Source organism: Mobula birostris, chromosome 11, assembly GCF_030028105.1.
Source record: "Mobula birostris isolate sMobBir1 chromosome 11, sMobBir1.hap1, whole genome shotgun sequence".
In the NCBI taxonomy this organism is placed as follows: Eukaryota; Metazoa; Chordata; class Chondrichthyes; order Myliobatiformes; family Myliobatidae; genus Mobula; species Mobula birostris.
Genome location: NC_092380.1, coordinates 41,364,637 through 41,384,498, shown reverse-complemented (window position 1 = coordinate 41,384,498; position 19,862 = coordinate 41,364,637). Strand labels below are relative to the sequence as shown.

Genomic DNA, 19,862 nt, shown 5'->3' with positions numbered 1-19,862 from the left:
ATCCTGAGAGGCAGGATTTATGAACATTTGGAGAGGCATAAAATGATTAGGAATAGTCAGCATGGCTTTGTGAAAGGCAGGTCGTGCCTTACGAGCCTGATTGAATTTTTGAGGATGTGACTAAACACATTGATGAAGGTAGAGCAGTGGATGTAGTGTATATGGATTTCAGCAAGGCATTTGACAAGGTACCCCATGCAATTCTTATTGAGACGGTAAGGGGGCATGGGATCCAAAGGGACATTGCTTTGTGGATCCAGAACTGGCTTGCCCACAGAAGGCAAAGAGTAGTTGTAGACACATCATATTCTGCATGGAGGTCGGTGACCAGTGGTGTGCCTCAGGGATCTGTTCTGGGACCCCTTCTCTTCGTGATTTTTATGAGTAATCTGATGAGGAATTGGAGGGATGGGTTCGTAAATCTGCTGGTGACACAAAGGTTGGAGTGTTGTGGATAGTGTGGAGGGCTATCACAGCTTACAGCGGATGCAAAACAGGGCTGAGAAGTGGTAGATAGAATTCAACCCAGATAAGTGTGAGGTGGTTCATTTTGGTAGGTCAAATATGATGGCAGAATGTAGTATTAATGGTAAGACTCTCGGCAGTGTGGAGGATTAGAGGGATCTTGGGGTCTGAGTCCATAGGACACTCAAAGCTACTGTGCAGGTTGACTCTGTGGTTAAGAAAGCATACGGTGCATTGGCCTTCATCAATCTTGAGATTGAGTTTAGGAGCCGAGAGGTAATGTTACAGCTATATAGGACCTTGGTCAGACCCCACTTGGAGTACTGCGCTCAGTTCTGGTCACCCCACTACAAGGAAGGATGTGGAAACCATTGAAAGGGTGCAGAGGAGATTTACAAGGATGTTGCCTGGATTGGGGAGCATGCCTTATGAGAATAGGTTGAATGAACTCAGCCTTTTTTCCTTCGAGCAACGGAGGATGAGAGGTGACCTGATAGAGGTGTATAAGATGATAAGAGACACTGATTGTGTGGATAGTCAGAGGCTTTTTCCCAGGGCTGAAATGGCTAGCACAAGAGGGCACAGTTTTAAGGTACTTTGAGTAGTTACAGAGGAGATGTCAGGGGTAAGTTTTGTTACGCAGAGAGTGGTGAGTGCGTGGAATGGGCTGCCAGCGACAATGGTGGAGGCGGATACAATAGGGTCTTTTAAGAGACTCCCAGACATGTACATGGAGCTCAGAAAAATAGAGGGCTATGGGTAACCCCAGGTAATTTGTACGGTAAGGACACGTTTAGCACAGCTTTGTGGGCCAAAGGGCCTGTATTGTGCTGTAGTTTTTCTATGTTTCTAAATAATAAGCAGGACAGACAAAGAAGAATCGGCTGATGTTGTGTATTTGGATTTTCAAAAGCCTTTGACAAGGTGCCACACATGCTTAACAAGCTACAATCCCATAGGATTACAAGAAAGATTCTAGCATGGATAGAGTAGTGGCTGATTGGCCGGAGACAGAGAATGGAAATAAAGGGAGCCTTTTCTGGCTGACTGCCAGTGACTAATGGTGTTCCACAGAGGTCTATGTTGGGACTGATTCTTTTTACATTATATGTCAATGATGTGGATGATGGAATTGATGGCTTTGTTGCAGACTATATGAAGATAGGTGGAGGGGCAGGTAGTTTTGAGGAAGTAGAGAGGCTACAGAAGGACTTAGATTAGAAGAATGGGCAAAGAGACGGCAGATAGAATAGTGTCAGGAAGTGTATAGTCATGCACTCTGGTAGTAGACTTGCGAGTCCTTCTGCGGGATTCCTTAAAAGTTAATTTGCAGGTTGAGCCTGGTGAGGACGGCAAATGAGATGTTAGCTTTCATTTCAAGAGGATTAGAATATAAAATGGTGTAATGTTGAAATTTTATAAAGCACTAGTGAATTGAATTGAATTGACTTTATTTCTTACATCCTTCACATACATGAGTAGTAAAAATCTTTACGTTACGTCTGTCTAAATGTGCAATTTATAGTAATTTGTAATAAATTGTATGTGGAAGGGGTTTCTTCTTTTATATTACTGCGTAGGCTAATCAAAATGGCTTCTTTGTCATGTGAACTGCTGAGAAAGTTCTCTCACTAGCAGCTTGTTTGGGTTATAGAGGGAGTTGTATTCAGTTGCTAACCAATTGGGACAGATGTTATTCTCTTTGTGTGTCTGTAAGCTATCGTGATGCGCGGGTTTTGGAGCAGAAGGCGCGATGGGGGGAGAGAGAGTGGACGCGATGCTGTGAGCTGGCCGACAGGTCGGACCCTGAGTCGGAGTCCGAGGTCCAGGGTCTTCGGCGAGGAGAGGAGACAAAGACAAAGACAGACTCGTGTGAAGCGTCTGGTCAACCACCGTGGTTGGTCCCAGGCGGCGGGTGAAGGTGGTCAGAGGGGATCGAATGGTGAAGAGAGAATCGTTACTAGAGCTCCAACTGTTTGTGCACGAAGAGATTGAACTTTGATAAGTTTGACGCCTTTTATTTTCCTTTTATATTTTATCTCTGTTAATTACATAGTTCCAGTAATACCTATAAATTCTAATTCATTTAATCGTATATGGTGTATTGTCTGTTATTTGGCGAGGTGGGGTACATCACACAGCATCCACACAAACTAATTACCCAGTTTGGCCGGGCCAAGGGCTGTTTCCCTAGACGACAGTGAGTTGAGTGACACTGAGGCTTACCGGGGGGCTACATATGTACAACGGGATAGTCAATATAACATAGGAATACAATTGTATCAGCATGAATTAATCAGTCTGATGGCCTGGTGGAAGAAGCTGTCCCGGAGCCTGTTGGTCCTGGCTTTTATGCTGTGGTACCATTTCGCAGATGGTAGCAGCTGGAACAGTTTGTGGTTCGGGTGACTCGGGTCCTCAATGATCCTCCGGGCCTTTTTTACATACCTGTCTCTGTAAATGTCCTGAATAGTGGGAAGTTCACATCTACAGATGTGCTGGGCTGTCCACACCACTCTCTGCAGAGTCCTGCGATTGAGGGAAGTACAGTTCCCATACCAAGTAGTGATGCAGCCAGTCAGGATGCTCTCAATTGTGCCCTTGTAGAAAGTTCTTAAGATTTGGGGACTCATGCCAAACTTCTTCAACCGTCTGAGGTGAAAGAGGCGCTGTTGTGAGTTACTCACCACACAGCCGGTATGTACAGACCATATGAGATCCTCAGTGATGTGTACACCGAGGAACTTAAAGCTGTTCAGCCTCTCAACCCCAGATCCATTTATGTCAATAAGGATTAGCGGGTCTCCATTCCTCCTGTAGTCCACAACCAGCTCCTTCGTTTTTGCAACATTGAGGGAGAGATTGTTTTCTTGACATCACTTCTCTGTAGGCTTCTTCGTTATTATTTGAGATAAGGCCAATCAATGTAGTATCAATGTAGTATTGTCTGCAAATTCAATTAGCAGATGGGAGCTCTGGGTGGCGACACAGTCATGGGTATACAGAGAGTAAAGGAGGGGGCTCACTTGGAGTATTGTGAGTAGGTTTGGGTACTTTACCTTAGAAAGTATGTGCTGAAACTGGAGAGGGTTCACGAAAATGATTCCAGATTTCAATGGCTTGTCACATAAAGAACGTTTGATGGCTCTGGGCCTGTATTCACTAGAATTCAGAAGAATGAGGGGTGACCTTATTGAAACCTGTTGAATGGAGAAAGGCCTTGGTAGAGTGGATGCTGAGAGGACGTTTCTTATGGTGGGAGACACAGCCTCTGAATAGAGGGTGTCCTTTTAGAATGGCGATAAGGAGGGATTTCTTCAGCCAGAGAGTGGTGAATCTGTGGAATTCTTTGCCACAGGCAGTTGTGAAGGCAGAGGTTGATAGTTTCTTGATTGGTCAGGGCATGAGGGCATACGGGGAGAAGGTGGGAGATTGGGGCTGAGAGGAAAATTGGATCAACCATGATGAAATGCCAGTAGAGACTTGATGGGCCACCCTAATTCTGTCCTTATATCTTTTGGTCTTATTATCCATCCCTAATTGCATCTGAATTGAGGGATCAGTTGGGGGTCAACCTCAGGGTTAGGACTGGTATCACAAAAGATTACCTTTCCTGAATGACAAATCAAATAGATTTTTCAGTTATTTCATTGTGTGACTGAGACTGGAGAGATGGTTACGATGGGGGGCTTTACATTCTTGAGGAATAGAGATAGTTGCTAGAGTAAATGGGACCTCAAAAAAACCAGACAGCTCACATCTTAACAGGGATATGACCAATACCCTTGGGGAGATGTTTGTTTGCCCTGTTGGGAGGGCTAAACTTGTTTGACTGGGAGGTGTACTGTAAGTAGAGTCAAGGGGATAAAAGCTAAGCTAGAGATAGAAGGTAAGGGTTCAGACGACAAGGGAAGATTTAGGAATTTTTTTTTTAAAGTCAGTTGAGCAGAGCAACGACATGGGCGATGATAATTATAGTAAATCAGGAAGGGGATAGAGTGGGGAAGCATTAGAATGCATCAGCAAATAAAGTTGAAGTAAGGAAAAGATGATAAGATAAATTAAAGACAAATGTGCAAAAAGAAATGCAAAAGACCGATCACATAAGGTTGGATGAAATGTGTAGATTTTATGGGGTAAAATTTTTAAGTAATAAATACATATGGTATATTATCTTAGGCAGTACCTCCAGATCAGGCTCCATTCTAGTTTTGTGGATTTTGAGCTTTCTGTATATGGAAAGCTTGTGAATGATGAATGTATAGAGTGACAAATAAGATTAGTCTACTGCAGGCACAAACAGCTGCAAGGGACTATGATGTGGTGTTAATAACAGAAACTTGGCTCAAAGATAAAGTAGGTGTAAGCATTAGATATTCTTGGATAGAAGGTGTTCAGGCAAGATAGGGAAAGAAAGAAAGGAGGGATGGCTGTGTTGATTAAAGAAAGTATGCTGTAGATAGCAAATGTGTAGAGGGGTCAGAGACAGAAGAAACAGCTGAAGGAATTTTCTATAGGTTACCAAATAGGAGAGACATATAGGAGCAATTATGCAGGCAAAGTAGAGAAGTGCAAAAATGAGATATAATGGGATTCTTAAATCATCCCAGCATAAACTGGAATAGCAATAGTGTTAAGGGCAGAGAGGCTAAAGCATTTTGAAATCACATCCAGAATACTTTTTTTTTGTTTGATTTTGGTCCTACAAGGAAGGAGGCATGCTAATTCTGATTCTAATGAATACGATAAGTCATGTCTTAGTGGGGAAACGTTTAAGAGAAAATTATCATAAGATTTAGGTTGGGTATAGAAAAGGATCCAAAGTAATAAAACTAATTAGAGGAAAGTCCATTCAATAGAATGAATGTGTCTCTGACCCAGGTGAACTGCAACTGAAAGTTGACAGAACAACGAAGAAGAGGTGGTTCAGACACAGTTCTGGCACATTTCCAGAGACAAAAGAAGGAACAAATCCTGAGCTCCCTAGATGACAAAAGTGATACAGAAGCAAATAAAGAAAAAGAAGCTGCATTGATGTATTTGGTTACAAATGCCAACAAGCACTCAATTGATTAGAAAAGAATCAGAGGGGATTCTGATTCTAAACTAAGAGAGTCATTTCTATGAAAATAAGATTAGATGTCAACATCAATGAGAGTCTAAATGTGTTTTACAGGCATATAAATTGTAAAGGAAAAGGTAGGATCCTAAGGTGAGGACAAAGTGTATGGAGGCCGAGGGTCACAGAGGATACTAAATAAATAATTTGAATTTGTCTTCACCAGGGAAGAGGCTGCTTCTGAAGTACAAGTGAAGGAGGAGATAGTTGAAACACTGCATAAACATGGAGGTATGAAAAAAGTTTTGGCTGAACTTACAGTCTGTAAGTCACCACAACAAAATGAGATGCATTCTAGGGTCTTGAGGGAAGTTAAGAGAAAATTGTGGGGGCACGGATCATAATCTCACTGTGCTCTTTGGATACTGAGATTAGAATCAGAATCAGATTTTAACATCACTGGCATATGTTGTGAGATGTGTTGTTTTGCAGCAACAGTAAATTACAATACATAATTAAAATTACAAATTACATAAAATATATGTATCTGTAATTAAATAGTGCAGAAAGAAAGGGGAAAATACTAGGATAGTGTTCATGGGTTCATCATCATCTTTTCAGAAATATGATGGCAGAGAGGAAGAAGGTGTTCCTGAAACATTGATTGTGTGTCTTCAAGCTAATGTACCTCCTCCTTGATGGTAACAATGAGGGGAGGGCATGCCCTGGGTATGGGGTCCTTAATAAGGGATACTGCCTTTTTGAGGCTTTGAAGGTGTACTGGACAGTGGTAAGCTAATGCCCATGATGGAGCTGGCTGAATTTACAACCGTCTACAGCTTTTTCTGACTCTCCATACCAGACAGTGATGCAAAAGTTATAGCAAAAGGGTGGGAAATAGCAAATGTTATTCCCTTGTTTGAAAAGGAGGGTAAGGTTAAATCCAAAAAAAGCCCCAGTTCAACCTCAGTGGTGGGAAAGCTTTCAGATACATTGATCTGGGATAGAAGCAATAGTTACTTGCGGAGAAAAGAATTGCCTTAGGCAAACCAGCATGGAAGTTTAAGGGGAAACTGTTTAACCAATTTATGAATATTTCTGAAGAGATAATAGAGAACTGATGAGGGTGATGCAGTTGATCTCATATAGAAGGCCTCCAGAAGGCCTTTGATAAGATGCTACATATATATCAGTAAAATTGAAGTGCATGGTATAAAAGGGTCTGATAGTATGGATATGAAGCTGGAGGAAAGTAAAGACATTCTACAGAAATGGGTGTTAGAGCCACTGATTTTTTTTTGTTGTTCTAAATTAGTAAGCTAGACTTAGGGATACAAATCACAATTTCTAAATTTATAGATGGAATGTAATTCAGCAGCATTATGAATTGTAACGAGGATCATGATCAATTGCAGCTGGATACAAAGGCTAGTGGAATGTGCAGACATGTGGCGGACAAAGTTTAATATGAAGAAGTAAGTGATACTTTTCAGTGGGAGGATGAGACTGTATGTTTAAACGTACATGTGACAAATGAAGTTAATCTGAGGAGACAATATGGAACAAATGCCATTCTAAAAGAGGAGCAGAAGCAGGAAGTACTGGGAGGATGTTGGCAAGTTATTGAAAATGGCAGGTCAGGTTCAGGAATTAGTTACTAAGGCATACACAGCTCTGGGTTTTATCAACGGAAATTTAAAAACAGGGAAGTCACACCAGGAGCTTAGTAAAATAGTAATCCCGTCTCAATTATGGTTATTTCATTATAAGAAGGATGTGAAGTTATTAGAAAGGGAGCAAAAAAAAAATCACAATTATAGTTTCGAGGATGAGGGATTAGAAATGATGAGGGTAAGAGAGGCTGGGTCTTTTTTACAATTGATATAGGCTGAGGGAAATCTGATAAAAGTATATAAAATGATGTGGAGTGCATGCAGAATGTATTATGGGAAGATACCTCCAGTAGTGGAGGAGTTGAGAATTAGAGGTCACCTTCCCATATTATAACCTCTTTCTGTCACTCTCCCACCTCTCTCTCATGCATTCCCACCTTCCCCCACCATTCTCATCTTTCTCCCACACATACCCAGGTCTTCCCAAATGCCCATGGCGGCATGCTGAAAGACATCACAGGTAGATAAGTTACAACCTGCAGCCACCGGATAAACAGCTCCTCGTCTGCAAGAAAGCCATTTGTCAGAGAACCTCCTGAAAGAACAAGTGCATAGAGCAGAGGTCAGCCAATAGATTGACCCAGAAACATAGGTATGTATAAGTTTGTGTTGTAGAGAAGTACAGCACAGAAACAGGCCCTTCAGTCTATTTAGTCCATGCCAAAACCACTAACACTACCTACTCCCATCAATCTCACCGGGACCATAGCTCTCCCCTACCAACCATTTACCTATCCAAGCTTCTCTTAAACATTGAAAACGAGCTTGCATGCACCACTTGTGCTGGCAGCTCATTCCATATTCTCATGACATTCCGAGTGAAGAAGTTTCCCCTGATGTTCCCTTATTCTTTTCACCTTTCAGCCTTAACCCATGACCTCTGGTTGTAGTCCCACCAAACCTTAGTGGAAAAAGCCTGCTTGCATTTACCCTATCTATACCCCTCATAATTTTGCATACCTCTATCAAATCTCCTCTCAATCTTCTACATCCTAAAGAATACGGTCTTAACCTATTCAATCTTTTCTCATAACTCAGATCCTCCAGACCCGGCAATATCCTTGTAAATTTTCTCTGTACTCTTTCAACCTCATTTTATTTCTTTCCTGCAGGTAAGTGATCAAAACGGCACACAATACTCCAAATTAGGCCTCACCAACCTCTTAAACAACTTCAACATAACATCCCGTTGCCTGAACTTAATACATTGATTTGTGAAGGCCAATGTGCCCAAAGCTTTCTATGGCCCAACCTACCTGTGGCACAACTTTCAACAAATTATGTACCGGTATTCCCAGATCCCTTTTTTCTACGACACTCCTCAGTGCCCTATTGTTCACTGTGTAAGACCTACCCTGGTTGGTCCTACCGAAGTGCAAAACTTCAAACATGTCTGCATTAAATCCCATCCGCCACTTTTCAGCCTATTTTTCCAGAAGGTGCAGATCCCTCTGCAAGCCATGATAGCCTTCCTGGCTGTCCATTACACCCCCAACCTTGGTGTCATCCACAAACTTGCTGATTCAGTTGAACACTTTGTCATCTATATCAATGATCTGGATGATAAACAGCCCAGCACTGATCCTTGCAGCACACCACTATTCACAGGCCTCCAGTCAGAGAGGCAGCCATCTACTACCACTCTCTGGCTTCTCCCACAAAGCCAATGACTAATCCAATTTACTACTTCATCCTGAATGCTGAGCGACTGAACCTTTTTGACAAACATCCCATGCAGGACCTTGTCAAATGCCTTTGCAGTGTTGCTAAGGATGATTTAAATATCTCTGATAGAGCTTCAGCAATTTCTGCTCTTGCCTCCTGCAGGATCCAAGGGAACACCTTGTGTGGGAGTAATGGACCCTAATTTGCCTCAATATAGTAAACATCTCCTCCCCTGTAATTTCTACAGGGTCCATGAAGTTGATGCCACTTTGCCTCACTCCTATAGACTCTGTGTCCATTTCGTGAGTAAATACAGACACAAATAAATTATTTAAGATCTCCCCCATTTGTTTTAACTCCACACATGGATTTCCATTCTGGTCTTCCAGAAGACCAATTTTGTCCCTTGCAATCCTTTTGCTCTTAACATATCTCTAGAATCCTTAAGACCATAAGACGTGAGAGTAGAATTAGACCATTTGGCCCATCAAGTCTGCTCCACCATTTAATCATGGTTGATCCTCTTTTTGTCCCTCCGCAGCCCCACTCCCCGGCCTTCTCCCCGTAACCTTTGATGCCGTGTCCAATCAAGAACCTATCAAGCTCTGCCTTAAATACACCCAAAGACCTGGTCCCACAGCTGTCTGTGGTTCCACAAATTCACCATCCTCTGGCTGGAGAAATTTCTCCGCACCTCTGTTTTACATGACGCCTCTCTATCCTGAGGCTGTCCTAGACTCCCTGACCATGGGAAGCATCCTTTCCACACCTACTCTGTCTAGACCTTTCAACATTCTCCTTTATGTTGTCTGCTAGAACAATTTCATACCTTCTTTTAGCCCTCCTAACTTCTTTCTTAAGTGTTCTCTTGCATTTCTTATACTCCATAAGCACCTCCTTTGTTCCTACCTACCTATACCTACGACATACCTCCTTTTTTCTCTTAACCAAAGCCTCAATATCTCTTGAAAACCCAAGTTTCCCTACACTTGTTATCTCTACCTTTTATTCTGACAAGCACTTATAAGCTTTGTACTGTCAAAATTTCTCTTTTGAAGGCCTCCCACTTTCCAAGTACACCTTTGCCAGAAAACAGCCAGTCCCATTCCACCAAAACACTAATTTAGAATCAGACCTTATCATTTTGCATATTTACTTTGAAACCAATGGCATTGTGGTCACTAGATGCAAAGTGTTCCCTACACAAACTTTTGTCACCTGCCCTGTCTCCGAGAGGGAGGGAGAACGATGGACCCAATCGGACAGATACAGTTAATTACAGGGAATGACTATGACCAAGAGCTAGGATAACAGACTCTGAGTATCCAGTGTGTTGGTGTGGGAGAGCGTTTTCCAGCATTAAAGGTTTACGAGTCCACCAAGCGAAGTTGAAGTGCTATTCCATTTCAGTGGATGAAGATGAAATTACTTCACCAAGCACAGATGATGTGGTCTTTTCAACCACTGACTCACAAGCCACAGCAATTCGCTCTGGAGAGAGTCATCATACTCCAGGTCAGACACGAGATAACCCAGGCCAGGTTTCAGACCACAGTACCCAGGTAGATCCTTTGTATGATAGCAGTGGTGTGGTGGTAGAGAAGAAGAGGAAGGTCAAGTGGCAGATGAGAAGGCTTGGTGTGTATTCGATGAGGATATCAGTATGATGTTGGAGAACACTCTCAGGAGAACATCAAAGAGAAAGTTGGAAGTGATGGGCGATATGATTTACAATGTTGGAAAGTACAGGTTTGGTTTGGTTGAGTTGAAGAAAACAAAGCCTACACAGCAACCAGGCAAGCGCCAGAAGGAGATTAGTAGGTTGAGGAGAGAGCTTAGCTCGTTGAGACAGAGGTGGAAAGCAGCAAGTGAGGGTGACAAGCCAGGGCTTGCTGACCTCCGAGAGCATTTTCCAATAAAGTTAGCATCACTTTGTCGTGCAGGGACACAACGTAAAAAGAGAAAGAAGAGAGAGAAGGCAAGAAAGTTGTTCTTTGAGAACCCTCACAAGTTCACAAAGAAACTGTTTGAACAAAGTAAGAGCGGGCAGCTTAACATCTCTCAACAAGAACTTGAGGATCACCTGGCAAGCACTTACTCTAACGAACAGCGGGAGGCTCCTTTGCTTGACATTTCAGGGCTTGTGAAGCCTACTGAGCCAGGAGTGAAGTTCGATCTGTCAGAACCCAAACTGGCAGAAGTGGAACGGTTCATCAGAAAGGCAAGGTCAGGTTCAGTGCCAGGACCTAATGGAGTGCCGTATAAGCTGTTCAAGAAGTGTGAAGAGCTGAGGAAATACTTGTGGAGATTGTTAAAGGTGGTGTGGAGACAAGGTGTTGTTCCTTTGTCATGGAGTGAGGCTGAAGGAGTATACATCCCGAAGGAAGAGAATTCTTCTACATTGAATCAGTTCCGACCAATTTCACTCCTGAATGTAGAGGGAAGATTATGTTTGGCATTCTGGCAGAAAGAATATCTTCATTTGTAATAGAGGATGGATTGGTAAATACATCTGTGCAGAAGGCAGGAATACCAGGATACCTTGAACATACTAGTATGATATGGCATACGATCCAGGAGTCAAAAAGGTTGAGCAGAAATCTGGCTGTAGTTTGGCTTGATCTTGCAAATGCATATGGTTCTGTTCCCCATGCCCTGATTGAGTTTGCGATGGAATTCCTATGGATTCCTGCTAAGGTGAGGAACTTTGTTATGCAGTACTACAACAATTTCCGGATGAGGTTTTCCACTCAGCAGTTTACAACTAGGTGGCAGAGCTTAGATGTTGGAATCCCAATGGGATGTGCAATTTCACCCACTCTTTTTGTGTTAGCCAAGGAGGTCATTGTGAGAGCTGCAGAATCAGTGGGACCAGGTGTTTCACTTGATGGCGGAGGGGAGTTACCACCAAGACGAGTGTTCATGGACGATCTCACCCTTTTGGGTCCCAGTACGGAGGCAGTGGAAAATGTACTATCTAGACTCGAGGAGCTAATGGATTGGGGAAGAATGAAGTTCAAGACCAAGAAGTCAAGGAGCCTTGTTCTCAGGAGAGGAAAGCTGGTTGTCTTTCATTTCACCCTTTGTGGGGAGGAGTTTCCATCCATTCAGGACCAACCAGTTAAGAGCCTCGGGCGATGGTACACAGAGGAGCTGAGAGACACCAAGAGGGTTCAAGAGACAGGAGAACAGATCAGCAGAGGTCTGATGTCTGTTGACAAGTGTGGCTTGCTTGGCAAGTTGAAGTTGTGGTACTTGCAGTACGGACTGATGCCATGGATAATGTGGCCACTAACTGTCCATGAAGCGGCAATGTCCCATGTTGAGGCAATGGAACGGAAGTTCAAAAAGTATGTGAAGAGGTGGCTTGGACTACCGAGCAGCCTCACCAATGCTGCAATCCACAATAGCCAGACAAAGCTTACCATCCCAGTGCAATCCCTTGTTGAGGAGGTCAAGGTAGTCAAGGTAGCCAAGGTAAGATCATTCTTGATGCTTGGAGACTCAAAAGACCCTGTCATCAAGAACACCCAGCTGGATGTGAGATCAGGCAGGAAGTGGTCAGCCCGTGTAGCAGTTGATGAGGCAGAAGCACAAGGAGACGGTTGGGGCTATCCAGCTAGGCCACCAGGGACTTGGATGGACAACCCACAAGTGGTGGTCATCTTCTACAGGTAAGGAGCGCCATGAGCTAGTAACACAAGAAATGCGAGAGGTAGAAGAGGAGAAGAGGTTAGCTAAAACAGCTGGCCTGGCCAAACAAGGGGCTTGGACCTGGTGGGAAAGTGTTGAACAACGACATCTATATTGGAATGTTCTGTGGCAGATGGAACCGCTCCGCATTTCTTTTCTATGCAGAGCAGCGTACGACCTGCTCCCAGTACCTGCCAACCTCAGCACTTGGTATGAAGATAAGACAGACAGGTCTGCTGCTTGTGGTGAGAACTCAACATATTTTGAGTGCATGCAGAGTCAATCTTTCCAGCGGCATGTACACTTGGAGACATAACAACGTTCTCAAAGTTGTAACAGAAGCGGTTGAGCAGAGAGCACTGGAGCACAACTTATCTCATGCCCCATGCTGCACGGAACATCGCATGTCATTTGTGAAAGAAGGCTCCAAGTCAAGGATGTACAGCGCAGGCTCATGATCAAGCATACTTTCTTCAGCCAATGATTGGCGTGTCAAGGCTGACCTGGACGGGAAAGGCAGTTTCCCGGAGCAAATAGCTTTCACCACATTGCATCCAGATATAATCGTATGGTCTGACACCAGTAGAGAAGTGGTTATTGGTGAAATCACAGTCCCCTGGGAAGACAACATCGATGAAGCCCATGAGCGCAAGTTAACCAGGTATGCAGAATTAAGATCAGAGTGCAGAGACAGAGGGTGGAAGTTCTCATGCTATCTATTCGAAGTAGGCTGCCGTGGGTTTATTGCGCTCACTTTCCAGAAGTGGCCGCGTGACCTTGGCTTCACTAGAAGAGAGATCAAGTCAACCAGCAGGGCTGTAGCTGAGGCAGCAGAGAAACGATCAGCATGGGTGTGGACCAAGTATGTCCAGAGGGGCAGATAGTCAGACAGTGTATACATATCTTGCAAACCCTTCAGTAGTTTCATAGACACCTGAACAGCAGACTATCTGTTGGATGGAAGTGACCGATAAGAGGCAGATGCCAAGTTTTTAAGCTCACCAGTGGGAGGTGGTGCTTTAGCACTGCTGGCCCACCACCTCGAGAGAGTCTTGATCATAAACGGGCTGAAACTCCTGAAGACAGGTGGCAGAACAACTGATGATCCCACTGGTGATAGCACAGGGCAGTTAACATCTTAGTCCACGTGTATCTTTAATTCTAATTCATACCAAAGAAAACTTTCCTTAACACATTGGATAAACTGACTCATCTAGTCCTTTTACAATATGGGATTCCCAGTTAATATGTGGAAAGTTGAAATCACCTACTATAACAACCTTATGTTTCTTGCAACAGTCTGTGAGCTCTTTACAAATTTGTTCCTCTAAATCCCTTGGACTGTTGGGTGGTCAGTAATATAGCACCATTAAGGTGGTCATACCTTTCTTATTTCTCATTTTCACCCATAATGCCTCACTGTCCTGACCGAGCACTGCTGTGACATATTCCCTGACTAGTAATGCCACCCCTCCTCCTTTAATCCCTCCTGCACTGTCATGTCTAAACCAAAAGAACCCTGGAATATTGAGCTGCCAGTCCTGCCCCTTCTGCAACCAAGTCTTACTAATGGCTGCCACGCTCAACCTTTTGATTCCACACCTTGTCTGAGGTCTTACCAACATCTCTCTCCACAAACGCTCCACTAACTGTTCTGGCACTCTGGTTCCCAACCCTTATCAATTCTAGTTTAAACCCCACTGCACAGTATTAACAAACCTTCCTGCTAGAATATTATTCCCCTCCAGTTCAGGTGCAAACTATCCCTTCTCTACAGGTCCCACCTTCCCCGAAAGGGAGGCCAATAATCTGCAAATCTTATGCCGTCCCTCTTACACCAACTACTTAGCCACATGTTAAACTGTATAATCTTCCTAGTTCTGGCCTCTCTAACATGGCACAGACAGCAATCCTGAGATCACAACCCTGAAGGGCCTGAACTTTAACTTATCACCTGACTCCTTGAACTCCCTATGCAGAACTTCATCACTCATCCTACCCACGTCATTGGTACCTACATGGATCACGACATCTGCTTGTTACCCTCTCACCTGAGAATGCTGAGGACTCGATCTGAGATGTCCCAGACGTTGGCACTCTGGAGGCAACATACTATCCAGGAATCTGGTTCTCACCCACAGAACCACCCTTCTATTCCCCTAAACAAACATATCCCCTATCACCACAATGTGCCTCTTCTCCCCACCCACCTTTCTGTCTGAGTCACAGAGCCAAACTGAGTGCCAGAGACATGGTTCAAGGCCAAATATTAAGAAAATGTATGAATCCTGTCCGCCACGGCACATGCTTCCCTTGTGCATCTATATTCCATCACAAGGCCTTGGGTACCCAGATAGTTGCTGAGTCATAAGTCCCCAATGCCCAGGGCATTGGTAGCAATTCACCATCACAAGCCATTAGCTGAGCTATCGGCTGTCTGGATCCTGCAATAATTGTATCCAAAACCAGTCCAGGATATCTTTAACTTACAAAAGGCAAAAGTGTAGAGGTTACAAAACTGGCTACTGAAATAAAGAAAGAGAATTAGGCAACACACATCAAAGTTGCTGGTGGACGCAGCAGGCCAGGCAGCATCTCTAGGAAGAGGTATAGTCGACGTTCCAGGCCGAGACCCTTCGTCAGGACTAACTGAAGGAAGAGTGAGTAAGAGATTTGAAAGTTGGAGGGGGAGGGATGGAGCCAAGAGCTGGACAGGTGATTGGCAAGAGGGATATGAGAGGATCATGGGACAGGAGGCCCAGGGAGAAGGAAAAAGGGGAGGGGGGGAACCCAGAGGATGGGCAAGGGGTATAGTCAGAGGGACAGAGGGAGAAAAAGGAAAGAAAGAGAAAGAATTTGTGTATATAAATAAATAATGGATGGGGTACAAGAGGGAGGTGGGGCATTAGCGGAAGTTTGAGAAGTCAATATTCATGCCATCAGGTTGGAGGCTTGTATGAACTTGTTGGAATTAAAAGTAAAGATAACAAGTGTAGGGAACACGAGGAATTCTGCAGATGCTGGAAATTCAAGCAACACACATCAAAGTTGCTGGTGAACGCAACAGGTCAGGCAGCATCTGTAGGAAGAGGTGCAGTCGATGTTTCGGGCCAAGACCCTTCGTCAGGACTAACTGAAAGAAGAGCTAGTAAGAGATTTGAAAGTGGGAGGGGGAGGGGAGATCCAAAATGATAGGAGAAGACAGGAGGGGGAGGGATGGAGCCAAGAGCTGGACAGGTGATTGGCAAAGGGGATATGAGAGGATCATGGGACAGGAGGCCCAGGGAGGAGGGAAAGGGGGAGGGGGGGAAAAAAACCCAGAGGATGGGCAAGGGGTATAGTGAGAGGGACAGAGGGAGAAAAAGGAGCGAGAGAGAAAGAATGTGTGTATATAAAGAAATAACGGTTGGGGTACGAGGGGGAGGTGGGGCATTAGTGGAAGTTTGAGAAGTCAATGTTCATGCCATCAGGTTGGACGTTACCCAGACGGAATATAAGGTGTTGTTCCTCCAACCTGAGTGTGGCTTCATCTTTACAGTAGAGGAGGCCGTGGATAAACATATCAGAATGGGAATGGGATGTGGAATTAAAATGTGTGGCCACTGGGAGATCCTGCTTTCTCTGGCGTGTTCAGCAAAACGATCTCCCAGTCTGTGTCGGGTTTCCAATAAATAGGCCACATCGGGAGCACCGGACGCAGTACATCAGCCCAGCCAACTCACAGGTGAAGTGTCGCCTCACCTGGAAGGACTGTCTGGGGCCCTGAATGGTGGTAAGGGAGGAAGTGTAAGGGCATGTGTAGCACTTGTTCCACTTACAAGGATAAGTGCCAGGAGGGAGATCAGTGGGGAGGGACGGGGGGACGAATGGACAAGGGAGTCGCGTACGGAGCGATCCCTGCAGAAAGCAGAGAGCGTAGGGAGGGAAAGATGTGCTTAGTGGTGGGATCCCGTTGGAGGTGGCGGGATCCCGTTGGAGGTGGTGGAAGTTACAGAGAATAATATGTTGGACCTGGAGGTTGGTGGGGTGGTAGGTGAGGACCAGGGGAACCCTATTTCTAGCAGGGTGGTGGGAGGGATGGCAGGCTGGTTACAGGGGTGGGGGGGGAGGAGAGAGCTCAGGATAACACAAGAAGAAGGACCAGGAACAGGCCATCCTTTCTCTCAATCAAAGTTGTGTCTGATCTTCTACCTCAGCACTATTTTACACTGCACTATCACTATATCCTTTGATTGCCTTAATGGCCAGAAAACTATCAATCTCTCTATTAAATGAATCCCATGATTTAGCCTGCAGTGCAGAGAACACCAGAAAATCACCACTGTAAATGAAAGACATTTTCCTCACATCTGTCTTAATCCTTCTTATAAGACCATAAGATATAGAAGCAGAATTTGGCCATTTGTCCATTGTAAATAATACAGTACCACTCTACTCAATCTCTTCTCTTATTCCCAAATCTGCCAACCCCAGAAACAAGTACTGGTCACTTAGGTAGAATAAGACAGCTTAATATTGCAGGACTGGTCTCAGAGGAGGCCCATTATCACAGGACTTGCCACATGAGACTTAGTATTAAGATACTGGATACTGGAAAGGACTCAGCATTACAAGACTGGGAGTGACTCAGAGTTACAATACTGGTCATGAAGGACTCAGTATTATAGAATTTGGCATGGAGGGTGCTCAGTATTACAGGACAGTTTGCTGGGAGAGGCTCAGGATTACAGAACTGATCACTGGGAAAGGCTCAGTATTAAATGACTAGTCACTGGGATAGAGAATAGGGGGAGGAGAAGATGGCAGCGCGCGCGGCCTCTCCGGTGAATGATAGCTGTTATCTGTCAAGTAGGGGACCGTGCACAATCCTGATTTGATGGAGATAGACTTGAGAGCACGGAGGAACATCTGGAAAACTTCTGAAATGCCCACTTTGCTGCCGCTGCTACTGTGTGGTAACCAGAATCTCCGGAGCAGAAGGCCCCGAATCCTTGGCTTTGCTCGTTTCAGTGGCCAGGGGGAGGTCGAAGGCGCTCAGCAAAGGATGGCGCTCGGGAGGCTGTATCGGAGGGGCTGGTCGGAGGTTCGAAGTTTTCGGACGGACGGACTCAGTGTCGGCTGTGGTCGGCTGCTTCCAAGGCATCGGTAAGTTGACGATGCCTGGAGGTTTATGGCAGGGAGTTTCCCTCTTTTGCCACCTGCTATCGGGGACTCGGGAACTTTGCAACTTTTTTTTACCGTGCCCATTGTTTGTTCTTCATCAAATTATGGTATTGTTTTGCACTGCTATAACTATATGTTATAATTATGTGGTTCTGTCAGTGTTAAGTCTTTGGTTTGTCCCGTTTTCTGAGATATCACTCCGGAGAAACATTGTATGCATTTCTAAATGACAATAAAAGAGGACTGAGTGTTCTCATAATCTAATATATCAAGAGCAGTGACTACAATGGAGAATGATTTCAAGGAATGATCAGGAACTGAGTCAGAAAGATAGTCATGTATAAAGCGCCTTTAGAGTGATAAGCCCAGCAGACATGGAGGAAGTCTGGATTGGAGTAAGTAGGAAAGTGAGAAAGCAGGAGAAACGGTGATCATTAACCTGTCAAAATAGGGAGTGCTTCCTCCACCTCCCAGCAGCTTCAGGCATTGACTGAGATGCCCATCTCCAGCTTTCCAGAATGACCCAGGATGGCCAGCAGTTCTCACAGAATGGCTCACTATTTGACAAGGTGTCTGTTTCAACTAAATACTTTAACATTCTCATATTTCCATACAGCACAGAAAGAGGCTGTTCACCCCATCAATTTTATGTCAGCTCTCAGACCAACCAGCATGAATTTAGTATATGGGGGGAAACCCAAGTAGTCACAGGGAGAATATGCAAAGTCCACACAAACCACTCTGGTGGTCAGGAATGAACCCAGGCCTCCGGCACAAAGAAGCAGCAACAGTATCTGCTGCACTACTGTCCACCCTTGCATTCAAACACATTCAAATATTTGCAACCTGTCGGAAAATAAAACTCAATTATTGAATTTATGAGCTTTTTATAAAGAGTAATACATACATATATATGCGCATGGGTGTGTATGTATACACACACACACACACACACACACACACACACACACACATGAGGGGTGATTGATACGTTCGAGGCCTTATGCAGAAGAAGTCAATTTTAGAAAACCTCGCACATTTAATTTTCAACATAGTCCCCTCCTACATTTACACACTTAGTCCAGCGGTCGTGGAGCATACGGATCTTGGACCTCCAGAAAGTGCCCACAGCAGGGGTGATTGATAAATTCGTGGCCTAAGGTAGAAAGAGATGAGTTATACAGCTCTCATTACGTGCACACGCAGGTTAACTCTTTGACTGATTATGCAGAAAGTTTGAAGTTAATAACTCATCAGTTAATAGCTCATCAGGGGTGATTGATAAGTTCATGGCCTAAGGTAGAAGGCGATGAGTTATTAACTTCAAACCTTCTGCATAATCACTCAAAGGGTTGACCTGCAAGTGCATGTAACCAGAGCTGTATAACTCATCTCCTTCTACCTTAGGCCACGAACATATCAATCACTCTGTGTGTGTGTGTGTGTGTGTGTGTGTGTGTGTGTATGTATGTGTGTGTGTGTGTGTGTGTGTGTGTGTGTGTGTGTGTGTGTGTATATGTACACACACAAATTTTAATTTTAAAGCATTTTGTTTGATTTAATTATTTTAGTTTAAGACTTCTATGGGCATTTTTCCATGTTTCTTCAAGCAGGAGGCTTGGCAACAGCTGCTGCTAAGGAATTGCCTGGTTACAGACACACTTCTCAGAAGCAGGCAGACTTTGATGGATTATCCCATTACAGCTGTCAGTTTATTTACTACAGATAAAGATTCCAGTGATACAGTTAGAATGAGCAACAAATGGATATCAAATGGAATAGTTTAAAGATCAGAGGATGAACTTCAGATGCATGTGTATATACTAAAGGGATGGACCTCTGTTCTTGTATACTAGGGGTAAATTGACATTTGAATATTAAGGCCAAATGAGAGAGCATGTTCTGGAAGGAAAGCCTTTCATGAGTGCATGGAGACTCATGATAGGTGGGGTTAAATGAAAGTGTTTAAGTACAAAAAGGATGGGCTTGCATTAGAAGATATACAAAGATAGACTTCAATAGGAGAATTTACAAACCAGTGAACAGCTTGAATGACGGATTACGTTTAGATGGATGATCAACTGGCATAGTTAGAAGAGCTGCTGTCTCACACTCCAATGGCCTGTGTTCAGTTGCTACTAGGG

General features: G+C 44.2%; 1 protein-coding gene across 1 annotated transcript in view; it reads right to left on the bottom strand.

Moving 5' to 3' along the window:
* Positions 1 to 19,862, bottom strand: part of LOC140205488 (SITS-binding protein) — a 172,925-nt gene that overhangs the window by 15,267 nt on the left and 137,796 nt on the right. The window contains exon 8 of the mRNA XM_072273101.1: positions 7,611 to 7,732. Within this exon, the coding sequence (XP_072129202.1) occupies positions 7,611 to 7,732 (122 nt within the window). The remainder of the gene's footprint in view (positions 1 to 7,610; positions 7,733 to 19,862) is intronic.